We start from the raw sequence: 18,879 nt of genomic DNA on the forward strand, positions 1-18,879 counted from the left end.
TTAGACAGAACAATTTGCAAATTCATCTGGAATAACAAAAAACCCAGGATAGCTAAAGCTATCCTCAACAATAAAAGGACTTCAGGGGGAATCACTATCCCTGAACTCAAGCAGTATTACAGAGCAATAGTGATAAAAACTGCATGGTATTGGTACAGAGACAGACAGATAGACCTATGGAATAGAATTGAAGACCAAGAAATGAACCCACACACCTATGGTCACTTGATTTTTGACATAGGAGCCAAAACCATCCAATGGAAAAAAGATAGCATTTTCACCAAATGGTGCTGGTTCGACTGGAGGTCAACATGTAGAAGAATGCAGATCGATCCATGCTTATCACCCTGTAGAAAGCTTAAGTCCAAGTGGATCAAGGACCTCCACATCAAACCAGACACACTCAAACTCAAAGAAGAAAAACTAGGGAAGCATCTGGAACACATGGGCACTGGAAAAAAATTTCCTGAACAAAACACCAATGGCTTATGCTCTAAGATCAAGAATCGACAAATGGGATCTCATAAAACTGCAAAGCTTCTGTAAGGCAAAGGACACTGTGGTTAGGAGAAAATGGCAACCAACAGATTGGGAAAAGATCTTTACCAATCCTACAACAGATAGAGGTCTTATATCCAAAATATACAAAGAACTCAAGAAGTTAGACCGCAGGGAGACAAATATACCTATTAAAAAATGGGGTTCAGAGCTAAACAAAGAATTCACAGCTGAGGAATGCCAAATGGCTGAGAAACACCTAAAGAAATGTTCAACATCTTTAGTCATAAGGGAAATGCAAATCAAAACAACCCTGAGATTCCACCTCACACCAGTGAGAATGGCTAAGATCAAAAACTCAGGTGACAGCAGATGCTGGCAAGGATGCGGAGAAAGAGGAACACTCCTCCATTGTTGGTGGGATTGCAGACTGGTACAACCATTCTGGAAATCAGTCTGGGTTCCTCAGAAAATTGGACATTGAACTGCCTGAGGATCCAGCTATACCTCTCTTGGGCATATACCCAAAAGATGCCCCAACATATTAAAAGGACACGTGCTCCACTATGTTCATCGCAGCCTTATTTATAATAGCCAGAAGCTGGAAAGAACCCAGATGCCCTTCAACAGAGGAATGGATACAGAAAATGTGGTACATCTACAAAATGGAATATTACTCAGCTATCAAAAACAACGAGTTTATGAAATTCGTAGGCAAATGGTTGGAACTGGAAAGTATCATCCTGAGTGAGCTAACCCAATCACAGAAAGATATACATGGTATGCACTCACTGATAAGTGGCTATTAGCCCAAATGCTTGAATTACCCTAGATTCCTAGAACAAATGAAACTCAAGACGGATGATCAACCCATTCAGAGCCTGCCCCACATGTGGCCCATACATATACAGCCACCCAATTAGACAAGATGGATGAAGCAAAGAAGTGCAGGCCGACAGGAGCCGGATGTAGATCGCTCCTGAGAGACACAGCCAGAATACAGCAAATACAGAGGCGAATGCCAGCAACAAACCACTCAACTGAGAATAGGACCCCCATTGAAGGAATCAGAGAAAGAACTGGAAGAGCTTGAAGCGGCTCGAGACCCCATATGTACAACAATGCCAAGCAACCAGAGCTTCCAGGGACTAAGCCACTACCTAAAGACTATACATGGACTGACCCTGGACTCTGACCTTATAGGTAGCAATGAATATCCTAGTAAGAGCACCAGTGGAAGGGGAAGCCCTGGGTCTTGCTAAGACTGAACCCCCAGTGAACTTGACTGTTGGAGGGATGGTGGCAATGGGGGGAGGGTTGGGAGGGGAACACCCATAAGGAAGGGGAGGGGGGAGGGGATGTTTGCCCGGAAACCGGGAAAGGGAATAAAACTCGAAATGTATATAACAAATACTCAAGTTAATAATAATAAAAAAAAAGATTTAAGGAATGATACTGGAGGAGGGTGCAAAACTCATGCCTGGTACTATAAACCTGGTCATAACTCCATGACTAGAGAGATCAGAGTTCTAAAGTAGGGTTCCTACTGTCATTTTACTAAACCGTCATATTGTCATCTATCTTCTAAATATTTGTATTTATACAAATATGGATTTGTGCTGTTCCTTACCTTTTTTAGAGATTAAATTTTTCAGCTGACATTAATTAATGCAGAGACTATTAAGTGATCAAAATCTACAGCATAATTGTGAGTGCTCAGTCACTGATATGATTTTTATTATCCCCTACTCAAGGCTTAGGAAATATTATGGAACAGGAAGTAGAAAGCAAAATCTATAGAATGGAGTGGAGTGCTATGAAATTATCCACTGTGTATATTTTCCTCTGAACATGAGTTGGCTGTTATGCTAATGTTTTCATATCATCAATTGTTGCCTATTTAAAAAACTGCATAACATAAAACCTGACAGTATTCCAGGATGTATGGGGAAGGGTGTCCTGAGATCCCATTCCTGATTAAAGATCTATTTGCAGTTTATGACTGCTGGATGAGAACACCATTTTGGTGTTGGACCACTCTTAGGTTTCTCCTGACCACATGGATAGCTCTACATTATTTGAGCAACACAAATTAGACTCAGTGTGTTTTATTTTTTGAAAAAAAGCTTAAGTTGTGGTATAGACATATTGAGGAATATATAACATCCTGGAGTGCATCCTCGGCAAATTTAGTAGAACATGATACATTATAATTTTTTTCAAATTTTTAAAGAATAAAGATATGTAAAAAACATAAATTTATGAAAATAAATCAAGAAAAAGAAAGACTTCAGAAGATCTAATACTTTTTTAACTGAATTCTAACAGCAAGTAATTCAGGAAAAAGGAGCCAACATTTGATGCTAATTCACTTTACTTCTAAAGGAAACTGGTTCTAATATTTTAGACCTATGGATTCCAAGAATGAACTTTTAAAAAAATTCTTCAGAAACCAACTCATAATGAGTTTTCATTATAGTTTAGTTAATCTCTTATTCACCATCGGAAAAGTTTAACCATGTATGAACAGTGATTAATTTAAAGAATTTAAATTAATTTAATTTAATTCAACAATTTAATTAATTGAAAGTGATTAATTTAGCTCTTAAAGGTACAAACAATAAGATACTTTGGAGTGGTGAGCACTAAATGGGGTTTCTATGTTAAACGTTTTTCTCCATGCTTCAGGGGCCATCTTGAATGAGAATGAGGCATACTCTAGAGGAAGAGGTGGTAGATGAATTTACTAAACCAGTGTTTCATGAATACTTCATGGTGGTTGGACATACGAACTCAGCAATTCTGGCATTGTGTGCATGATCTGTACAAACTTAAGCCAGACTGAGTCCCAGCATGAAGCAAAAGGCTGGTCATGATGTGCCACCTTTGAGGAACTACTAGTGATTGATAGATACGTGAAGAAAGTCAGTTCACTTTATGAGAGTTTATTCAACTCCACTTGATATTCATACATCCAAAACCATATAGGCAACATTAATTGGAATGGATGATTTTAAAATGATAGGACGTGAGAGATGGCTCAGGAGTTAAGAGCGCTTGTTCCTCCCACAGAATATCTTGGTTCAGTCCCTACTACCAACATTGTGACTTACTATCTTCTGTAACTTCATTTTTAGAGGATCTAATGTAGTCCTGCCCACTCTGGGTAATGCACACATTGTGGTTCACATATACACATGCAGACAAAAGGTGCCTAGACATAATATAAAAATAAATCTTTAAAGAATGAGTACACAAAGTTGGATGCTTATGGAATGAGAGGAGGAAAAGGGAGGAATCTTGGAAGGAAGTGAATTTGATAAAAAATACATGTATGGAATTAAAAAAGAGTTAAACTATATATTTAAAGACATTTTAGACAAAGACAGATCATAGAGACACTGAGAGAACTCAAAGAATATGATTCTTTTAACCAATTGGAAGGAAGGTCAATGAAAGGCATGCCTTATTTTACAATTATGTATCTGGGGATTCAGAGAAAATGGAATGCCCTGGAAATTTGAAGTCATTGAAATTATGTATAAAAATTTATTTTAATTTTTATGCTTGTGTATGCTTATGAATTGTCATGTGAGATTGCATGTATCTGTGGATTACTTGCATAGGAGAGAAGAGAATGTCAATTGCTCTGAAGCTGGAGTTATAGAAAGCTATGACTCACTCGGAGTGTGAGGACTTGGAAACAGACTCCACTCCCCTAAATAAGCAGCAAGTACTATTGGTGACTGATTCATCTCTTTAGTCACTAATGATATCATTTTCAAGAGAAAGATATAAGAGCAATTTTATTGAACAATGAAAAGTAGAAATTAGCACAAATACAAGAATTGTAAATGAAATGAAATAGACTTTGAAAAGGAATGGTGGAATTGTTTTATGGCTCAATGTATTGATGTACTTATCATATAAGCCTCCTGATCAGATCTCAGTCTCTGTAACCTGCATAAATTAGAAGGAAATTATTGACTTCACAAAGCTGTTATTGGATTCTCATTGATGTTCTGTGACATGTATGTATCCACACAGACACTATGCACACATATACCCCATATAATAATAAAGGAAATATCTTTAAAGGAAATGATAAGAAGGCAACTGTACACAATCTATAAATATCCTGGAAGGCTGTCTTAATGAGGAATCATGTAGATAACATTAGCCTGTGGGTATGCCTTTAAAATCTTGTCCTAGTTGTTAATTGATGATGTAGAAGGATGTGATACATTGTGTACACCAAGTTTCCTTACTGAGGGGGATCCTGTAATGTATAATGGAGGGAAAATCTAGGTGAATGCAAAAAAACCAATGGCCTACATTTATATTCTCTCCCTGCTCATGACTTTGTAAACAAAGAAATTACATTGAACTCAGTAAGAAAGAATCACTAAGCCAAATATAAAGAAAGGCCTCTCAGAATAACAGATTCATCAACTACATTTTTAAAGGTAGGAAGGCTGGAAATCTGTATTTCAAGTTCTAAAAAGACAATCACTAAAAGTAATAATATCATGCCTAACAGTGTTGTCTATCATAACTAAAGGAGAAATAAAAAAATTATGTTATAAAATATGTGAAATCTATTAATGGCTACCTCATCTGTTCTAAAATCTAAATGTGAGAAAAACAATTGTATATGTAAAACCACAACAGCATGAGTTAATTTCTCCAGTCCACTTGACACATCCCAGCCTGTCACCTTAGATTCGCAATTAAGCCTCCATTATATTGGCATGTGTCTGTGTATTTGATTGATTATCTTGATTGATCATTGAGGTGTTATGGACCACAACATAAATTTATGGACCTGGTCTGTATGAGAAAACTAACTGAGAGTGAGACACTGAGTAAATTAGTATGCAGATTTGTTAACTGCTTTCACTTCAGTTCCTTCTCAAGATACTGCCCTGATTTCACCAGTAAGTAGATGTTTGACCTGAAAGTGTAAGTCAGATAACCACTTTCTGCTCCTCAGTTTCTTCTGGTAACAGTATTTTATCAGGGAAACTAAAAACCAAACTAGACCAATAGTTGAACAAGACATAAAAGAACAGCTTCAGCAAATTGACAAAATAATCAAAATCAAAGGAATTAATGGATATCATACTACTCAGCTATTAAGCAAATGACTTCATGAAATTCTTAAGAAAATGGATGGAACTAGAAAATATCATACTGAGTGAGGTAACACAATCACACAAAAAAAACCACACACTGACACATGGTATGGACTCACAGATATTAGTCCAAAAGCTCAGATAGCCCAAGGTACAATAGACAGACCACATGAAGCTCAAGAAGAAAGACATCAGTGGTCTCAACTCTCCAATAAAAAGACATAGATTAACAAACTGGATACACAGTGAGGACTCTGCATTCTGCTACATACAGGAAACACACCCCAGAGACAAAGACAGATACTACTATGGAGTGAAAGGCTGGAAAACAACTTTCCAAGCAAATCGTCTGAAGGAGCAAGCTGGAGTAGCAATTCTAATAGCGAACAAAATCAATTTTCAAACAAAAGTCATCAAAAAATATAAGGAAGGCCACGTCATATTCATCAAAGGAAAAATTCACCAGGATGAACTCTCAATCCTAAATATCTATGCTCCAAATACAAGGGCACCGGCATATATAAAAGAAACCTTACTTGATGCTGATAAAGCATTTGACAAAATTCAACACCCTTACATGATAAAAGTCCTGGAAAGAACAGGAATTCCAGGTCCATATCTAAACATAGTAAAAGCAATATACAGCAAACCGGTAGCTAACATCAAACTAAATGGAGAGAAACTTGAAGCAATTCCACTAAAACCAGTGACTAGACAAGGCTGCCCACTCTCTCGCTACTTATTTGAACTCCAAGCCAGAGCAATCAGACAGCAAAAGGAGGACAAAAGGATACAAATCAGAAGGGAAAAAATCAAAATATAACTATTTGCAGATGATGTGATAGTGTACTTAAGCGACCCCAAAAGTTCCACCAGAGAACACTTAACCTGCTAAACAACTTCAGCAAATGTTGCGGTATAAAATTTACTCAAACAAATCAGTAGCCTTTCGCTTTTCAAAGGGAAAACAGGCTGAGAAAGAAATTAAGGAAATGACACCATTTACAATAGTCCCAAATAATATAAAATTATCTTGGTGTGACTTTAACCAAGCAACTGAAAGATCGTAATGACAAGAACTTCAAATCTCTGAAGAAAGAAATTGAGGAAAATCTCAGAAGACGAAAAGATCTCCCATGCTCATGGATTGTCAGGATTAATATAGTAAAGATGGCCATTTTGCCAAAAGCAATCTACAGATTCAGTGCAATCCCCATCAAAATTCCTACTCAATTCTTTATAGAGATAGAATGAGCAATTTGCAAGTTCATTTGGAATAACAAAAAACCCAGAATAATGAAAAATATACTTAACAATAAAAGAACTTCTGGGGGAATCACCATCCCTCACTTCAAGCAGTATTACAGAGCAATAGTCATAAATATTGTATGGTATTGGTACAGAGACAGGCTGGTAGATCAGTGGAACAGAATTGGAGACCCATAAATGAACCCACATTGATCTTTGACAAAGATGCTAAAACCATTCAATGGCAGAAAGAAAGCATTTTCAACAAATGGTGCTGGTTCAATTGGAGGTCAGAATGTACAAGACTGCAAATTGATCCATTCTTATCACCATGTACAAAACTTAAGTCCAAGTGGATCAATGACCATCACATCAAACCAGTTACACTCAAAGTAATAGAAGCAAAAGTGGGGAACAGTCTTGAATACTTGAGCACTGGGGGAAATTTCCTGAACAAAACTCCAATGGCTCATGCTTTAAGATCAAGAATCAACAAATGAGAATTCATAAAACTGCAGGACTTTTGTTAAGTAAAAGACACTGTAATTAGGACAAAACAGCAACCAACAGGTTGGGAAAAGTTATTTACCAATACTACATTTGATGGAGGGCTATTATTCAAAATATACAGAGAACTCAAGAAGTTAGACTCCAGAGAGCCAAATAATCCTATTTAAAAATGGGGTACAGAGCTGAATGAAGCATTCTCAACTGAGGATTACCAATGGCCAAAAAGCACCAAAGGAAATGTTCAGGATCCTTAGTTGTCAGGGAAATGCAAATCAAAACAACACTGAGATTCCACCTCACAACAGTCATCATGGCTAAGATGAAAAACTCAGGTGACAGCAGATGCTGGTGAGGATGTGGAGAAAGAGGAACACTCCTCCATTGTTGGTGGGATTGCAACCTGGTACAACCACTATGGATATCAGACTGGAGGTTCCTTAGAAAATTGGACATTACACTACTTGAGGTCCCAGCTATACCTCTTTTGGGCATATACCCAAAAGATGCTCTAACATACAACAAAGACACATGCCCCACTGTGCTCATAGCAGCCTTATTTATAATACCCAGAAGCTGGAAAGAACCCAGATGCCCTTCAACAGAGGAATGGATTCAAAAAATGTTGTACATATACACAATGGAGTACTTCTGAGCTTCATGAAATACAGTGACTTCATGAAATTCATAGGCAAGTAGAATGAACTAGAAAATATCTTCCTGAGTGAGGTTACTGAATCACAGAAAAACACACTTGGTATGAACTCACTGATAATTGGATATTAGACAAAAAGCTCAAATTACCCAAGATGAAATCCACAGTCCACAGGAAGCTAAAGAAGGAGGATGAGCAAAATGAGGATGTTCCCACTCCTTCTTAAAAGGAGGGAAAATATCCATAGGAGGTGATGTGGAAGCAAAGTCTAGAGCAGTGACTCAAGGAATGGCCATTCAGAGCCTGACCCACATGTGGTCCATATATATACAGCCACCAAATCTAGATAAGTTTGATGAAGCTAAATATGCATGCTGAAAGGAACTGGGTAGAGATCTCTCCTGAGAGACACATCCAGAGCCTGTCCAAAACAGAAGTCAATGCTAGCAGCAAACCACCGAACTGAGAATAGGACCCCCTTGGGGGGAATTAGAGGAAGTATTGAAAGTGGTGAAGCAGCTTGCATCAGCTTGTTCTTTTTATGGTGATAAAAAGAACACCGGCAACCAACCAGAGATTCCAGGGACTAAACCACTACTGAAAGACTATACATGGACTGACCCAGGGCTCCAACTGTATATGTAGCAGAGAATAACCTTGTTGGGGCACCAGTGGAAGGGAAAGTCCTTGGTCTTGTCAAGGTTGGACCCCGGGCAGGGGAACATGGGGGACAATTAGGGGGATATTTAGGGGGAATATGCATACGGGGAGGGGGGAGGGGAGGGAATGGGCACTTATGGACAGGAAACTGGGATGGGGAATAACCTTTGAAATGTAAGTAAAAAATATATCTAATAAAAAATTTAAACAAAAAAAGACAGATGCCCATAAACAAACAAGAAGCCTTCAGAACTCAAAATAGTATGGACCAGAAATGAAATTCTTCTCATCACAAAATAGTTAAAACACCAAAGGCACAAAACAAAGAAAGAATATTAAAAGCATTTCAGGAAAAATGTCAAGTAATTTACCTAATTAGACCTATCAGACTCATATCAAACTTCTCACCAGAGAACATAAAAGTTATAAGATCCAGTACAGAAGTCATAGAGACCCTAGGAGAACACAAATGTCAGCCTAGGCTTGTATATCCGGCAAAATTCTCCATTAACATGAATGGAGAAACCAAAATACTCCATGACAAAAGCAAATTTCTACAAAATCTTTCTACAAATCCAGCCCTACAAAGGATAATAGATGGAAAACTCCAACACAAGGAAGGAAACCACACCCTAGTAAAAGCAAAAAAGTAATCTCCTTACAAAAAATCCAAAAGACAAGAGACACACAAACAAAATTCCACCTAAAACAAGAACAAGAACAAAAACAAAAACAAAAATAACAGAAAACAGCAATGATAATTACTTAATATCTCTTAACATCAATCAACTACATTCCCCAATTAAAAAACATAGACTAAGAGACCGGATATGTAAAGAGGACCCAGCATTTTGCTGTGTACGGGAAACACACCTCGGTAAGAAAGACGGGCACTACCTCAAAGGAAAAGGCTGGAAAACAAATTTCCCTGCAAATGGTCCAAAGGAAATAGACAGAGTGGACATTCTAATATTGAATAAAAATCAGCTATCAACCAAATGTTAGCAGAGAACATGAGGAAGGACACTTCATATTCATCAAAGGAAAAATTCACCAAGATGTAGTCTCAAACCTGAATTATTAAACTACAAATGCAAGGACATCTACATTCATAAGTGAAAGCTTACTGAATCTCAAAACACTCATTGTACCTCGCACAATAATAGTAGGAGATTTCAATGCCCCACTCTCATCAATGGACAGATCATAGAAACAGAAAATAAACACAGACACAGTGAAACTAACAGAAGTTACAAACCAAATGGATTTAACAGATATTTATAGAATATTTCATCCTAGATCCAAACAATATACCTTTTTCTCAGCACCTCATATAACCTTCTCCAACATTGACCATATAATTGGTCAAAAAAACAGGACTAAACAGACAGAAATAGATTTCAATAATCCCACTGCAGGGAAATGTCGGATGGTTTCGAATTGGGGTAGTTAGTGAAGAGGAACACCCTCATAGAGGAAGGGGTGGGGATGGATAGAGGTTTATGTCCAGCAAACCAGGAAAGTGAATAACATTTGAAATGTAAATTAAAAATAGCCAGTAAAAAGAAAGAATACTGGGAATAGGTTGGATTATGCTTTCCTGTTGGATTATTCCATCAGAATAGTAGGCAGTCTGCTATTAGGTTGTCCGTGGGATGATATATTCTTGGGAGAGTATTAGGCAGCAGAGACACTGGGCTGCCACAGAATTAGGATGTATATTTCTGGCATGGTAAAGCCTGCCTTGGGAGATAGATGGGTAGGGAGATTGTTGACAGGATCAGAGAGAGGCCTTCAGCAGTGTTTTATGGGATGGAGCAGAGCGGGGGAGATGCTTTGCTGTCTGAGATTAATATATCTATCAGATATCTTGGGGCACTGCAGTGCTAGATCTAGTGGGGCTAAAAGGCAGCATTTTATTTTTTTAATTTCATAGCAATATATGGCACCCAATGCTTATATTATTACTCTGGGAGAGAGTGCAAGATGGTGAACAAACCTGCTAGACAAGATTCCACTAGTAATCCTAAGAGTTGAGAGAAAGTTTTGTTTTCTACATAAGAGAAGACCAGCACCATGTCTAGTCATGTGATGTCTCAATCAAGGGGATTTAAACATAGAAACAGAAACAAGCAGGGCTAGCAGGGTGTAGGTCTCCTGCTTTATAATAAGTAGTTACAGCTCAGAGAGTTCGAGATAAAAGCTACTTTTTAAAGAAAGTCTTTCAGCATACTCATATACCTTCTAATGTCTCTCCTCAGGAATTTTGGGTTGAAATCCTAGTTAGACAAGCTATGTCTTAATGACAGGTATTATTAGAATGTGATTCAGTTTGTTTTAAGGAGAGTACAGAGATTACCCAAATCTCATTGGGATTTTCATCTGGAGTTCTGATGTTAAATAGGGAAAAATTAGTCACTGACTTCAAATAGAGAATTGTGATATTTAAAAGGTATGAGGGTTAAATAAAAATCTGAGGCTCCAGGTAGAGAGCTTGAGAGATCGATATATTTGGGGCAAATGTTCTGGTGTAATAACTTGATTATTGATATGGGAATTGATTGAAGGTGTTTAATTTGTTTTATGAATTATGGCACTAAAGGCCATATGACTCGTTGATGCCAACTAACGAAGGTTTGTGGTTATTCTTGATACTTACCACAACAGATTCTCTTAACATGTACTCCATATGAATTTTGGGATAATTTCCTAATGTGACAGATTACAAAAAAAAAAAAACTATCAGGCTCATACACTATTGTTTACTTTACTTCCTTTAAAAAAATCTTTATTCTTCATAATGGGTGTGACTTTGAGTTTTGTGGTTATATTATTACTCTGGAAGAGAGTGAAAGATACATACTTTCCTGGAATCGACTAAGGAGCACAGTAATCTGGGGGAACAGTTTTGGTTTTGTGTTTTTAAAAAGTGTGATTGGGCTCCGGAAACCTAACACAGCCATAACGATCAGATTTGAGAGAGGGAGCCATCATGAAAAACTAGATGCAAGAGAATCAAACAAAAGATATTCTTTTCTAAACTTCTGTCTTGAGAATTATCTTTTACAGTGTGTACCTACTTGGATTCCTGGTCTCAAGGACTTTCACATTCATCCAGTTAAGACACACATCTGATTACAACATTTGCTTAGTTCTTCCTACCACCTACCCATAAGGATATCTCAATGCCAATGTACAGCAAATTATTGAAGAGTCATTGCTCCAATTCCCTGGAATTTTTGGGAGCTGAAAGAGGTTATTCTAAAGTTGTTTTATGAGGAATTTAGAAATAGTTGTAATTTAACAAGGAGGAATTAGCTAGTTTGAGTTGTACAGTCATACTCTCATTTAATAACTAAGTTAAAATCCTATCTTTGCTTTGCTATAGAATTTATTAGTTAAAAAATTTTAAAAGTAAAAGGTTTAGAGCCAGTCCTTCTATTGATGCCATTACAAACTTCTGAATTGATTACACATGTGAGATATGGGCCGAGGAGCAAATTCATGGCTCTAAGTATTTTAGAATACATTGAAGATAATAAGATAATTAACGGAAAACATTCCAGATTACATTATATAGATAGATGTTTTTCGAAAATGTCAGAAATCCACAAAATATGAGATTTAAAGTTATTCATCTTTTGTTGAGACATATTTTCCCCTAAGATTTGTCCTTTGGCAGATTTAATGAAGAAATTGAGCATCTCAACCTCCAGGTGAGACAAGGCTTTGTGGCTAGGCAACCACTGGACAGAAACCGTCTGTTTTATCTGCAGACTAATACAGTCCAAAATGGGACACCTTATGCAGAATAGCTGGTGACTGATAATCTCTACCAAGCTACAATTGTCAGCCCTTCGAAGTTTCTGCATGTCAAGAGTCTGTCAGTTGTTTTTCGGCCAGAGGCTGAAGACTTGCATTCACGTATTGCTTACAGAGGACTGTGCTAGTGGAGTTTTGTCTCTACAACCTCTCAGTTCTAGAAGCCATTTTAGGCTTACTATGTCTGTAGATATTTGGTCATTCTCAGATTTCTGACAGGGTTGAAGATGGATTAAAGTCTCATAGTTTATCAGGCTATTTAACTCTGAAAATACATATTTTATTAGAAAGTTATCAGATAGTATACAAACTAGCCAGGATAGATTTTGAGCCTCTCTTTAGATGTAATCATAACTAAATGTTCTGTTTAACTGACACAGTGTTGAACTCGGTATTAGATATATTTTATGCTTTTAATTACAAAACAATAATACTTGTACTCAGCTTATATTTGAGAGAAGGAGTTTTTTTTTTTAATTAGACAAGAAGGGTGAAATGTAGTATGATGTCATTACACAGGTGAAGGTAAGTACAAGATTGAATGAGGCCTGTCATTGGATGAGAAGGAAGGATGAACGGGAGAAAGTTTGAGGGAAGAAGAGGAGACTGGAATGGGAAGGTCGAAAACAACCAAGAAACATGGAAGCAGATGTTAAGATTCCACTCTTTACTTTTACAAGTTGTTATGAATGTTCTTAAGGGATGGATATGTATAGCGATTTGCATGTTTAAGTGGGCAACTATATCTTATTAATTGGATCAGAGGTTACTGTATTGTCTGTTCTTTCTTGTGGTGATTTGAGTTTGGGAAAGTGTCTGGCAACAGAGACACTGGACTGCCACACAGTTGGGATGCATATTTCTGGCATGATGAAGCCTGCCTTGGGAACTAGATGGGTAGAGATATTATTGACAGGCTCAGATAAAGGACTTTGGAAGTGTGTAATGGGATGGAGCAGAGCAGGTAGATGGTTTCCTGACTGAGATTATGATATCTATCTGATATTTTGGGACACTGCAGTGCTTGACCTAGTCAACGTAAAAGACAGTATTTGATTTTACATAATTTTACAGCAACAGTTGTCCTCAACAATTACTCAGTCTTGGACACTGTGACCTATACTTCAGCCAGCCTTGCAAGACATGCTCACTGATCAATAATGTCTGTGCTATGGGGTAAATAGCCATTTCCTGATTGCAATTGAGAAGAGTTTATAGCTAGTCTACATGGTCAAACATCCACTTTGTGGAGGAAATAGACTATAGTGCTGTAGCTGTCATTCTTATTCCTATAAATGAACATGATGTGAACAACAAATTATCTTCTATATAGCCATGCCTTTTTTTGCTTATATATCTCTACTGGCAGTTTGATCGAATGATGTTTCTTGCAGTAGGCACGGGTAATTTCAGAGGCTCAAAACTAGCCAAAGTGCTAAGAATAAGTGCCCTTTAGTTCTCACCATAAATAAAACATGTATAGCCCGCAATAAAGACTAAGAAAACATCAAGCAAGAAGGCAGGAGAATGACTTAAGAGCATAAAGATGGAGTAGAATCGTGTAGAATATTGTCTTCTAAATATGACATGGTCACAGCACTCTTGAACTCACAGCAGTTGTGATTACTGCTCAAGACCTCCAAACGAACTAGGCCTTTCAATATTCTGTCAAGGAGATAGGAGGTGCTCCCAAATCCCTACACATTTCTTGAGGATATAGAGGCAGTATCTAGGGTCAGGGATCATGAGACCTCCCTCCTCCCAGCATCTATAGGACATTACTGGTTGCTGTTAGAGGAAGATTGTTTTTCAGTAGATAAGGTACCGGTAAGATATCCATGTTCCTACAAATGACTCCTTGCCTTGGCTCCAGTAAACAATCCTAAGGAAACTCACTGGGTCAAAAACACACATGAAGAAAAGGAATATAAAAGTGGAAAGTAGAGCTAGTTGGGAAAAGAAAAATGATCAGCAAAAATGGGAAAAAGACAGGAAATATAAGTGAGCTACTGCTATCAAAATACCTGCACACATGAATGGAAATATCAATAATATAAACTTTGTTAGATATAATTTATATATTTCAGTAGAATTTTTAATAAAAACAAAGTATAAAGAATCCTCTTCCCCACGTCTGAAAATATTTTTGAGACAAAAGACATTAGGGTTTGAAATATTTAGAAAGATGAATTTTAACAAAATGGTGGATGGTTAGGCTAATGTATAAGATTTATAAGAATCCATTCCAAAAATGACTAAGAAAATACACACATGAGAGTCACAGGAGGAAGAAAATAGCATTTGTTATTTTTTTGTTGCTGTTATACAACACCATGAACAAGACAACTTAAGGAAGACAGGGGTTGCCTGACAAATTCAGAGACAGATGCTCACAGTGAACTGTTTAACTAAGAACAGGGTACACAATGGAGGAGTCAGAGAAAGAACTGAAGATACTAAAGGGGTTTACAACCCCATAAGATGATCAATATCAACCAACCAGAACCACAGAACTTCTAGGGACTAAACCACCATCCCACGCATACAAACGGATAGACCCAAGATACCAGCCACATATGTAGCAGAGGATGGCCTTGTCAGCTATCAATGAGAGGAGAGGTCCTTGGTTCTTTCAAGGCTTGATGCCTCAATGTAGGGGAATGTCAAGGCAGGGAGGTGGGAGGGACTGGGAAAGTGGGTGGGAGAACATCCTCATAGAAGCAAGGGGAGATTGTGGGTTTCTGGAGTGGAAACCAGGAAAGGGGATAACATTTGAAATGTAAATATAAATATGCCACCAAAATAAATTTAAAAAAAGAAGAGAGAGCTTGCTTATTGAAGGTAGAGCTATAGGAACAGGATGCTGGGATTTCATTGCCTCAACTACAAAGCAAGAAGTGAAGGAGTTCACCAGAAGTAACTTAAGGGTTGAACCTCTCAAAGCCCACCTGGAATGGAATACTTCCTCCAACAAGGCCGTGCCTCATAAACTATCCATAAAAGTACCACAACTGGGAACCAAGTGCTCAAATATGGGAGACTATGTGGAGAATTTCTTATTCAGATGATGACTAATGCCATTATCTAAGTTACATCTGGAAAGAGAAGTTAAGCCAAATGGTCCTGAAATGATATGTCATGGGGCAAGCTGAGTCTGTGCCCTTTCCTTGCTGGTGTGTGAGAACAGAAAGATTTGAAATGATGATGAGCCTTGGGCCTACAGGGTGGTTGAATGAACAGATAAAATGGAGCCTACATAAGATACTAATGGGCTAGAGATGTAGGCCAGTTAGGTAACACACATGAAATTTGGGCTTTGAGCCCCAGTAGCAAATAAATAGGGTATGCAGTAGATGCTTATAGTGCTAGAAATCAGGAGGTAGCAGAAAGAAGCGCCAAGGTTTAAGGTCATCCCTGACTATATAGACAGATCAAGGCCTAAGCAATAGGGGTGACTCTATCTGAGGGCTGACTCTTAACAGTTCGGTTATGGAACCTGAATTGCTGATCCCTGTAGCTAGGTAGGACTTCCAGTGCAGGGATAAAAATAGCAATCCACTCACAAAACTTTGGCCCCAAATTTGCCCTGCCTACAAGATGTGCACGAACAGAGTTGTTGCAGAGACAGGGAGAATTTCAATCAATGACTGACGACAATTGAGATACACCATAGGCATAAATAATTGCTGGAACTATTATATGCTCGGATATGCCTGCAGGTACGTGTCTAGAATAACTGTACTCTGAGAAACCCCACCTAGCAGCTAACTAAAACACATACAAATCCACAGCCAAACATTAGATAGAGCTTTGGGAGTCTTGTGGGGGAGTTGGGGAAAGGAGTGAGGGATGCAAAGAGAATAAGAACTCCAGAGGAAGATCAAAAGAGTCAACTATGTTGGACCTTTGGGCACTATCAGAGACTGAAACACAAACCAAAAATGGTTGCATGAGCTAGACCTAGGGGACTTTTACACACATATCTGGTTGGTCTTCACACAGGTCCCTCAAAAACTGGAGCCAGGTCTGTCCCTGAATCTGTTTCTTGTCTGTAGAACTCATTTTCCTAACTGGGCCACCTTGTTGGGCCTCAGTGGGAGAGGATGTATCTAGTGCTGCAGATATTGATGTGCAATGATGAGAAGATAGCCGAGGTGCTCCTACACCTTCTCAGAATAGAGAGAGATGGGAAAATAAGCTGTTGGGCATTGAGAAAAGAGGTGTGCTGGATATTGGGATATAATATGAATAAATAAATTAATTAATGAAGCAAATGTCTCTGAGTTTCCCTCATCTCCTATATTTCACAGAATACTCACCATATCCTTTGAGGAACCATTCAACATACGTTCCCAGTGAGTCTGGCTTCTTCGCAAGAGTTGTCTTACCCCAGAAATAATAACCAGAAACAAGAACATCTCTGGGATTTCTGATGAGATAGATCACCTTAAATGGAAATACGCAAGTGAAGGTCAATAATCATTGCTCATATTTAACTGACATAATTTCTATGAAACGTCAGTCAACTATCCATGGGTTTCTAAAAACATTTATTCCTTTTATATGGACAAAACATATACATGAGTTAAAACAATCTATAATTATAATTCGCTTTTTCTAATTTTATTTGATTTGTAAAAATGGAACAACAATGACTAGTTTATTAACAATGTAAAAAAAAAAACCCTAGGGGCGGCACAGGTCTTCCTGGTTGCTGCCGCTGCAGAGAGCCCCTGGGCAGCACCCCACGAGCGAACTTGAGCCTCGGGACCACAGGTAAGACCAAATTTTCTGCTGCAAGAAAGCTGCCTGGTGAGCTTGGGACACACGGAAGCAGAATTTCTCTAGAACCGGGTACGTTCTGTGTTTACCGGAAGTCCCACACCCGCGGATCCCGGCCCGCAGCAGCTCTCTGCTCCCAGACCCGGTGAGAGAGAGACCCAACCGCCTGGTCAGGTGGGCACTCCTGAGGCTGCAGAGCGGAAGAGACCACCAACACTGCTCACCCCTGCCCACATCCCTGGCCCAAGAGGAAACTGTATAAGGCCTCTGGGCTCCCGTGGGGGAGGGCCCAGGAGCAGCAGGACCCCTTCCAAAGACACCGCCGGACCCTGAAGGAAACAGACCGGATAAACAGTTCTCTGCACCCAAATCCCGTGGGAGGGAGAGCTAAACCTTCAGAGAGGCAGACAGGCCTGGGAAACCAGAAGAGACTGCTCCCTGCACACACATCTCGGACGCCAGAGGAAAAAGCCAAAGACCATCTGGAACCCTGGTGCACTGAAGCTCCCGGAAGGGGCGGCACAGGTCTTCCTGGTTGCTGCCGCTGCAGAGAGCCCCTGGACAGCACCCCACGAGCAAACCTGAGCCTCGGGACCACAGGTAAGACCAAATTTTCTGCTGTAAGAAAGCTGCCTGGTGAACTCAAGACACAGGCCCACAGGAACAGCTGAAGACCTGTAGAGAGGAAAAACTACACGCCCGAAAGCAGAACACTCTGTCCCCATAACTGACTGAAAGAGAGGAAAACAGGTCTACAGCACTCCTGACACACAGGCTTATAGGACAGTCTAGCCACTGTCAGAAATAGCAGAACAAAGTAACACTAGAGATAATCTGATGGCGAGAGGCAAGCGCAGGAACCCAAGCAACAGAAACCAAGACTACATGCCATCATCGGAGCCCAATTCTCCCACCAAAACAAACATGGAATATCCAAACACACCAGAAAAGCAAGATCTAGTTTCAAAATCATATTTGATCATGATGCTGGAGGACTTCAGGAAAGACCTGAACACACTTAGGGAAGCACAGGAAAACATTAATAAACAAGTAAAAGCCTACAGAGAGGAATCGCAAAAATCCCTGAAAGAATTCCAGGAAAACACAATCAAACAGTTGAAGGAATTAAAAATGGAAATAGAAGCAATCAAGAAAGAACACATGGAAACAACCCTGGATATAGAAAACCAAAAGAAGAGACAAGGAGCTGTAGATACAAGCTTCACCAACAGAATACAAGAGATGGAAGAGAGAATCTCAGGAGCAGAAGATTCCATAGAAATCATTGACTCAACTGTCAAAGATAATGTAAAGCGGAAAAAGCTACTGGTCCAAAACATACAGGAAATCCAGGACTCAATGAGAAGATCAAACCTAAGGATAATAGGTATAGAAGAGAGTGAAGACTCCCAGCTCAAAGGACCAGTAAATATCTTCAACAAAATCATAGAAGAAAACTTCCCTAACCTAAAAAAAGAGATACCCATAGACATACAGGAAGCCTACAGAACTCCAAATAGATTGGACCAGAAAAGAAACACCTCCCGTCACATAATTGTCAAAACACCAAAC

At 38.8% G+C, this 18,879-nt stretch overlaps 1 protein-coding gene across 1 annotated transcript in view; it reads right to left on the bottom strand.

The window, feature by feature from the left end:
• The window catches only part of Sult2a6 (sulfotransferase family 2A, dehydroepiandrosterone (DHEA)-preferring, member 6), a 51,127-nt gene that overhangs the window by 18,580 nt on the left and 13,668 nt on the right, over nucleotides 1-18,879 (bottom strand). The window contains exon 3 of the mRNA NM_012695.4: nucleotides 16,845-16,971. Coding sequence (NP_036827.3) covers nucleotides 16,845-16,971 — 127 coding nt within the window. The remainder of the gene's footprint in view (nucleotides 1-16,844; nucleotides 16,972-18,879) is intronic.

This window comes from Rattus norvegicus, chromosome 1 (genome assembly GCF_021556685.1).
Source record: "Rattus norvegicus strain SHRSP/BbbUtx chromosome 1, alternate assembly SHRSP_T2T, whole genome shotgun sequence".
Taxonomy (NCBI): domain Eukaryota; kingdom Metazoa; phylum Chordata; class Mammalia; order Rodentia; family Muridae; genus Rattus; species Rattus norvegicus.